This window comes from Heterodontus francisci, chromosome 8, assembly GCF_036365525.1.
Source record: "Heterodontus francisci isolate sHetFra1 chromosome 8, sHetFra1.hap1, whole genome shotgun sequence".
Classification (NCBI taxonomy): Eukaryota; Metazoa; Chordata; class Chondrichthyes; order Heterodontiformes; family Heterodontidae; genus Heterodontus; species Heterodontus francisci.
The window spans coordinates 114,287,204-114,296,189 of NC_090378.1; the positions used below are offsets into that span (position 1 = coordinate 114,287,204).

The window sequence follows — 8,986 nt, forward strand, 5'->3', positions numbered from 1 at the left end:
TCTCCTCATCTCTGTCCTAAGTAGCTTCCCCCTTATTTTTAAATTGTGTCCCCTGGTTCTAGACTCCCCAACCAGGGGAAACATATTACCTGCATCGATCCTTTTAAGTATTTTGTAGGTTTCAGTTTCATTCTTCGAAACTCTAGAGAATACAGGCCCAGTTTCCCCAATCTCTCTCCATAGGACAATCCCGCCATCCTGGGAACAAATCTGGTGAACCTTCATTGCACTCCCTCTATGGCAATAATATCCTTCCTAGGGTAAGGGGAACAAAACTACATACAGTACTCCAGGTGTGATCTAACCAAGGTTCTATACAATTGAAGCAAGACTTCACTACTCCTGTCCTCAAATCCTCTTGCGATAAAGGCTAACATGCCATTCGCCACCTTACTTGCTTGCTGCACCTGCATATTAGCTTTCAGTGACTTATTGACAGGGACACCCAGGTCCCTTTGTACATCTACACTCTCTAATCTCTTACCATTTAAGAAATACTCTGCACATCTATTCCTCCTACCAGAGTGGATAACCTCACATTTTTCCACATTATATTCCATCTGCCAAATTCTTACCCACTCACGAAGTCTTTCCAAATCTCCTTGAAGCTACTTTGAATCTTCCTCACAACACACATTCCCATCTAGTTTTGTGCCATCCGCGAACTTGGAAATATTACATTTGCTCCCCACATCCAAATCATTGATATATATTGTGAACAGCTGGGGCCCAAGCACTGATCGCTGCAGTACCGCACTAGTTACAGCCTGCCAACGTGAGAATGACCCGTTTATTCCTACTCTGTTTTCTGCCTGTTAACCAATCCTTAATCCATGCCAGTATATTACCTCCTATCCCATTTGCTTTAATTTTGCTAACCAACCTCCTGTGGGGGACTTTATCAAAGGCCTTTTGAAAATCCAAATATACCACGTCCACCAACTCCCCTTTATCAGTTCTGTTAGTAACATGCTCAAAGAATTCCCAACAAGTTTGGTAAACATGATTTCCCATTCATAAATCTATGTTGACTACGCCCAATCAGATCATTATTATCCAAGTGTCCATTTATCGCATCCTCTAGAATTGATTCTGGCATTTTCCCAATGACTGATGTAAGGCTAACAGGTCTGTAATTCCCTGTTTTCTCTCTCCCTTTTTTCTTAAATAGTGGGGTGACATTTGCAACCTTTCAATCTGCAGGAACTGCTCCAGAATCTATAGAATTTTGGAAGATGATCACCAGTGCATCCATTATCTCCATAGCTACCTCTTTCAACACTCTGGGATGTAGAATATCAGATCCTGGGGACTGATCAACCTTCAGCCCCATTAATTTCTCCAATACAACCTTCTTACTAATACTAATTTCCTTCAATTCCTCATTCCCCCTAATCCCTTGGATCTCTAATTCTGGGAGATTTTTTGTATCTTTCTCAGTGAAGACAGACACAAAGTAATCATTTAGCTTCTCTGCCATTTCTCTATTCCCCATTATAAATTCTCCTGACTCTGCCTGTAATGGACCCACATTTGTCTTAGCTAAACGTTTCCTTTTTACATACCTATAGAAGCTTTTACAGTCATACAGTCTATGCCTAGAATTTTACCCAGTTTTAAATAGATCAAAATGGGGAAACCCTGAAGTCCTGAATAGCAAACTCTGCGCTGTGCAGCCTTGGGAAGGGGTCGAGGGGTTGGGGCTGCTTTGTTCGTGTGGTTAGGATGTGTGCAGTAGCTGCCATATCTCCTATGCTTCCATTCACAGACCTTCATTTCCAACGAGGTACAGAAGCTGTTTGGATTCAGCAAAGAACAAAACCAGAAGACAGACTGGCAGAAGATGATGAAGTTTGGCAGGAAGAAACGTGACCGAGTGGACCACATTCTGGTAAGTCCTTCAGCTTAGGAGCAGTTCAGTTTTATGAAGTCCCGTTGCACCATGATTATGAACATGCATCAGCATACAAGTGAGTTTTGTGTTATTTTAAATGCACAGGTGTTTGGCTGTGGCTTCCTGCCTGGTAATCCTATATTCACCAAGAAAAAACTTTAACTTTCAAATTGAATTGGAAACTTGGGAATCTTTCAGTATTTCCCAGGGGTTATTGGTGTGTAACCCCACAACATCTGTTCCCTAGAAGGATAAGGGTAGCGTCCTGACTTGGTCTTATTTTGCCATTCCTTTATAGTTGCTGGGTCAAAATCCTGGAACTCCCTACCTTGCAGCACTGTGGGGGTGCTTTCAGCATATAGACTGCAGTGGTTCAAGAAAAAGACCCAACACCACCTTATTGAAGGCCACTAGGGACAGGTGATAATTGCTAGCGACACCTACATCCCCAACATTAATTTTTAAAAAGTGGGGTCTTAAATCAAATGAAAATCAAATTCTTTCTTCTGTTTTTCTTTCCACTTTGGGTCAAGCACTTCAGGGTGCACACAGCACCAATTAGACACATACTGAAACTCCCCATGCTCTGCCTCAAAATAGCACGCCTTGCTACAGCAGCACAGTCTTAACCCTTGCTCATTCCAGGCTTTGGTATGGCCTTACTGAGTGACATTGCCGATTTGCTGAGCAGTTTGTGTTCTGGACCTGTATCCTCCAAGATCTTGGAGTTCTTTCTCTCTGGGACTCCACAGCCAGCAGGGAGAAAAGAGCCCATTATCCAACCTGATGGGCTGGATTTGATCACCCCATCCATATTAACATCATGTATGATACAGTAATCCACTCTGAATTTAAACCTGATATGGGAATTTGAGCAATCATGCCATTCAAAGATCCAGTGTATCATGTCATACTGATTCCTATCACACTTGTTTAAGAAATTTGATGAGTAGTTATTGCAGCCAATTTGCTATTTATGGAGGAAACTGAGTGCCTATTGGATGCTAGCACTGTAATTCAAGAGCAGTTTATTGATAGAATATCAACCTTCAACCAGCCACTGTGGTTAAGGCGATGGAGCAGTACTGTCTGCATTGGCACAGCACCAGCGTGACTGCCAACGCTCCCAAGCTACGGCTGCACACGTGCAAGGGGCCAGCTTAAAGGAGGAAAGTGAATTTCAGTTATGCTCACCATCTCTTCCTCCTCTGGTGGAGGTCCATCTTTGTTGTGCTTGCTGAGAAAAAGTTTAAACGGATTGGCTATACTGCTGGCAGTCTTTGCACTCAACCTCAGTGTCATGAACAGCTATACTGTTGGAATTACATTCAAAAGAATGCAGGAACAGGAGGAGGCCATTCAGCCCCTCAGACCTGTTCCACCATTTAGTTAGATCATAGCTGATCTGTACCTTAACTCCGTCTACCTACCTGGTTCCCTAACTCTTAATCCCTAACCCTAACAAATATCTATCAATCTTCGTTTTGAAATTTTAAATTGATCCCAGGGCAGAGAGTTCTAGATTTCCACTACACTTTGTGTGAAGAAGTGCTTCCTGACGTCACCCCTAAATGGCCTAACAGTAATTTTAAGGTTATGCCCCTTATTCTGACCTCCCCCACCAGAGGAAATAGTTTCTCTCTATCTACCCTGTCAAATCCTTTAATCATCTTAATCACTTGCATTAAACCACCCCTTAATCATCTTTACTCAAGGCAACGCATGCAAAAAAAAAAAACAGAAAATGCTGGCAGGAGTCAGTAGGTCAGGCCTAGTTTATGCAACCGGTCCTCATAAGTTTAGTTTAGTTTAGAGATACAGCACTGAAACAGGCCCTTCGGCCCACCGAGTCTGTGCCGACCATCAACCACCCATTTATACTAATTCCAAATTCCTACCACATCCCCACATGTCCCTATATTATCTCTACCACCTACCTATACCAGGGGCAATTTCTAATGGCCAATTTACCTATCAACCTGCAAGTCTTTGGCATGTGGGAGGAAATCGGAGCACCCGGAGGAAACCCACGCAGACACAGGGAGAACTTGCAAACTCCACACAGGCAGTAGCCGGAATTGAACCCGGGTCGCTGGAGCTGTGAGGCTGCGGTGCTAACCACTGCTAACTTAACCTTTTTAGCCCCGGTATTATTCTATGCAAGAATGGCTGGGTACACCCCATTGATCTCGTAAGGAACCCTCCAAAGCTGCTCTGTGGAGCATGGCTAAATCCGTGGCACTATACAACAGGGGAAGTGGAAGCCCTGAAGTCAGAATGAACAGCAGAATAATACTGGGCAGAAGCTGCTAGCTACTGGAGAAAATAGCTGTACTGGATAGTCTTTTTACAAAAACAAATATAATCTCTCCTGTCTGTGTTCTTGCAGGTCCAGGAGCTTCATGAGGAAGAAGCCCAATGGGTGAATTATGATGAGGATGAGCTTTGTGTGAAGATGCAGTTGGCAGATGGAATTTTCGATGCCCTGATAAACGACACAGTAAATGTACTGAATCAGATTCAGGCAAAACAGTCAAAGCTCACACTGCCCTAACACAGGCTATACCATCACCTCACTCATGGACTACAGAAGGAAGCTAGGCCCGAGTCGTCTTGGGCAAGAGATTTGTGAGCTGAGGGGCGTCAACCTTCAGCCTCTGAACCCATCCCATCAATTAGGTCGTGTCATCTGGCATGGGATTTCCTCAACAAGTAGATGGTTCTAGAGTGGGTCGACAGGCAGCATGTGGATACCAGAAGTGCCAAGTTTTTCCCCTCCTATTTATATACTTCCTTATCCCAATTATTTATCCAAACTGTAGCATAGACTTGAATTGAGAGAAGTTTGCACATTCAGTTTTTTTCTCATTTACGCCGACGTTTACTTTTTAAAAAATGTATGTGTATCTTGAGGTGCTGTGGTATCTGTGTTTGGTGTACGCTAGCTCTGAGTTGACTTTAATGATGGTTGATAACATACATTGAGTGAGCACTACCTCTTGAGCTAGGAGTATATCTGCATGATTGAAGTGGAGGACAAAAAGATTGAGTGCTTCTTACTTAGTTATAACTCGTGATTTTTTTTGATTTTAAGTTATTTAAGAAGGAGGAAAATTGCTTTTTATTCAATTAAATGGGCTCCATTGTTGACATTTGTTCTTGGAAAAATGTTGCATACTTTGAGATCACTCGAGTTGATTCGGCAACTGCTTTTTAAAAATCAAAATGATAATTCAGGTCACAACAGCCTGATTTTTTGAAGTTGATCCGTGTAGTGTTTGGCTTCTTTAGTATGGAGACGATAAATGAATACAATGGTAAAACATATGCAATTGAAGAAAAATCCCTGGGGTGTTTGTCCTTTTAAGGGGCTCTGACCAGAAGCCACCTAGTGATAATCAACTCACAGTTTTAGAACTGCTCCCTCTCAGATGGCATTCTCTTCCCTCCATCAGTTGTACTGGGTGCTGCTCCTAACCAAGTGTATGTGCCCTAATCTGCCAATACCTCCAATCATGTTTTTGAGTACCTCTGCTACTTCTGCCAGCTCCTGGCTACTGTGGGCTTCTTGAGGCAGTACTGAGTGTGACTAGAAGTCTCTAGTCATTAAAAATTCGATAAGTTGGATCTCTGATTCTCTTACTTGAGCTACTTGCCTCATCCTGCCACCTAAACAAAAGCCACATGATCTTACTGCACCAAGATTGACCCTTGGCGTCCTGCCATCTGTGCCCGTGATCCATAACGTGGATATTATAACTGAATAATGGAGGTAAATTGCTTTTCCTGTTGCCATTCTTGTTTTTGTCTGCCCACTTTACCACTCTGCAGTTGGTGGTTTTTCGTGGGTATCATGTTGGCCTGGCTTGTCTGAGAGTTTTGACATTTCAGTAAGCGATGATAATCTCTCCCTGCTCGATAGAGGGTGCAGGATACTGTTAATGTGAGCTGTTGAGAAATGCCAATTCAAACTCATGGTTTTGTCTGTACCCTCTCAGGTGATAGGTATGTTTCGCAGCCATTCGCTGCAGCAAAGCTTACTCACAAGCAGGAGTCCTGGTTGATTTTTTTTTCTCTGCTTCATAACCTTGGAGTCTGTGAGGCTTGCCCTCAAAGAGTTATTATTCAGCAGCTCACCACCGTGTGGGGAATCAAACCTGAACCTTCTGTTCAGTGAATTGTTTCCAGGTCTATGACTCACTGGAGGATGTTAATGATTTTAATCAGATGCTATATGATATGGATTATCTTTGGTTATAGTTTTTGTGCTAAGCAAATTTGTCCTTGCCCATCTCATTGTCCAGCTTCGGACATCAGTTTGAGGCGAGCAAACTTTTTCTCCTCTTCCCCTTCTGCTGCCACTTTGATTGACTTCCATACTGTACTGACTGGCTGCATATCACTATAATGTTTACTGGAGATCAATATGCTGTGAGAATCAAAGCACAATTGGCCAGACCCGAGCCACATTTTTCCAGCTGTAAATCGAAGGGTAACCTCTGGAGGAGCAGGGCTTCTCTGTAAATGGGGAAAATGCAACTTAGAGGATCATTTTCTCTTGAGCAACTGGTAATGAATTTGTAAGTTAGCAGGAAGTTTCTCAGAGGTGCAACTGCAGCACTGCAGTGATTATGCTGGGCTTTTAACTCTTTATAGGAGTGTGATGAAAACCCTGAAACCAAGGCGAAAGATGTCAGCTGAGCAGAGGGAAGCCTGCCTATTGATGTGAGGCATCCATGATACAATTGTGAAGGATTAGTTTGGTCAGTAGTGAATGCGTAAACACTTTTATCCATGCTGCTACTTGGCAACCAGGCCATTTCTCTCTCTCTCTATGTTGGCCCTCCCTTCTGTTTGTTGCGAAATATCAGCCAGATATCGACTTGCTGGTTCAATGTGGTTAAACTCAGCCCATTGCCTTAACCCATATTGGCTACAATCCTGGTAGTTGATCAAATATTGCTAGGTTGACAACTGGGCTCTATTGGAGTAAAGGTTATTTCACTGTGATTCTAGATAAAACCACATCTCTCTCTCTCTCTCTTGTAATTAGCAGTTTACCAAAGGAGCTGGGGCAGCACTGCAAACATGTTTCCTAACAAATTGGTTGCTACTAAACAGGAGCCTCACCTTCTCATACCAATGGGGCAGCACAGAATGCTGGCTCTGGCAAACTGTCCCTTCGGATACCGGACAAAACACAAACCGCAGCATCCAAGCCAAGCACTGACAAACACAACTTGCTCAATGGTTAGTGTTCTAATCCTCAGCCTGTTCGGGGATGTTGTGACCAGTTTATCCATAGGGCTTGAGTTAAAATGTTGCCTTAGTTACTTGTATACTTGAGAAAGCCAGTACCATGTGTTCAACACAAGTGCTGGGCTGTTCGACAACACAAAAAAAGAGAATGAAACCTATTTATTAAGAACTTGAAGTTCAAATGCTGCTGTGCTCAGTGCTGTAGTGGACCGGTCTCTCCATTACATTGTGTCCAGCCTCACATAATATACTGAGTAGACAAATACAAGGAGATTTGCCTATGTGTACTGTACAGTGCAGAGCTACACAGAGGAATACTTGACTGTACTTTGTATAACTTGTAAATACAGGCTGAGCATTCCTGTTTGAGGCAATTCCCTCCCCTTTTGTAATTTTTAGGGAAGGGGTGATGTGTGTAGTATGGAAATGTAAAATAATGGGTTTTTCCTCTGTATACATATCTGTATATATATATTTGATAAATTGACTTATTAATACTTAAGAATTTTGTAAATAAACCTTTACTGATTTATAAGTGGCTTTGATTTTGTTCCATTTCTTTAACATTGAGTTGTGAAGTTGGAGGAATTTTTTAAAAATTGGTTTGTATTTATAACTTGCATCTCTTGTCCACCGTGCTTTCCATGGATTTGAGTCTTGCTTCCTTAAGTTTATTTTAGTTGCTAAGGTGCCAGATTCCTGTCTAATCAAACATGGGTGTTCTTACTCAGCAGACTCCTGTGAAAAAGCATAAATAAATCCTGTCATTTATGTGTCCTCTTGTCACACTGTCAGCACCCCAAAGCACTTCACATCATAAGTTGCTGTTATGTGCAGTTAGTCCTCTGTATACAAATTGAATAATGAATTCTATTTAACAGACTACATTGGGCCTTACTCAGTTGAAAACCAGGAAGGGTCTGTGTCCTGTTCAGTATAGCAAAGAAGAAAAGAACATATAAGATCCTGAGGGGTCTTGACATGATGGATGTGGAAAGGATGTTTCCCCTTGTGGGAGAATATTGAACTAAAGGTCACTGTTTTAAAAAAAAAGGCGTCGCCCATTGAAGACAGAGATGAGGAGTAATTCTTTCTCTCAGAGGGTTGTCAGTCTTTGGAATTCTCTTCCTCAAAAAGCAGTGGAAGCAGAGTCTTTGAATATTTTTAAGGCAGAGGTAGATAGATTCTTGTTAAGCAAGGGGGTGGAAGGTTATCGGGGGTAGGTGGAAATGTGGAGTAATCAGTTCAGCCATGAACTTATTGAATGGCGGAGCAGGCTCCAAGGGCCGAGTGGCCTACTGCTCCTGTTCCTAATTCGTATGTACCTTGCATTTATACGTCTTTCACAACCTCCTGACATTCCAAAACGCTTCATAGTTAACAAAGTACAATTTAAAGTGGAGCCATTGTTGTAATGGAGGAAACAAAGCAGCTGGTTTGTGTATAGCAAATCTTTCGAACAGCAATGAGATAAATGACCAGATAATCCTTAGTGATTTTTAGTGATTTGATTGAGTGATAACTGTTGGCCAGAATGCTGGGGAGAACCCTCTGCTCTTCCAATAGTGCTGTGGGGTTTTAACACCCACTCGAGAAGGCACTTTAATATCTCATCCGAAAGGCAACACTTCAGACAATGCAGCACATTCTCAGTATTGCACTGAAAAATTTCCAAATCACATACCTCAAGGAATATTACAAGTTAAACCAAGATAGTTGAACAAGAGAGCAGAGGCTGAAAATAAGGCAAGATCAATTTAGGATGAAGAAATATTTCAGACACCAAGTGCTCAACACTGGAAATGATATGCCAGGTAGAGATGTGGAAGCAGC

The 8,986-nt window shown here is 42.3% G+C and overlaps 1 protein-coding gene across 4 annotated transcripts in view; it reads left to right on the forward strand.

Annotated features, from left to right (window-relative positions):
- cep350 (centrosomal protein 350) overlaps window positions 1-7,674 on the forward strand; it is a 223,134-nt gene extending 215,460 nt beyond the window's left edge. For all 4 annotated transcript variants that reach the window (XM_068037945.1, XM_068037948.1, XM_068037946.1 and 1 more), the window contains exons 37-38: window positions 1,769-1,891; window positions 4,284-7,674. In XM_068037945.1, coding sequence (XP_067894046.1) covers window positions 1,769-1,891; window positions 4,284-4,448 — 288 coding nt within the window. In that variant the 3' untranslated portion in view covers window positions 4,449-7,674. The remainder of the gene's footprint in view (window positions 1-1,768; window positions 1,892-4,283) is intronic.
- The last annotated feature ends 1,312 nt before the right edge of the window (window positions 7,675-8,986 follow it).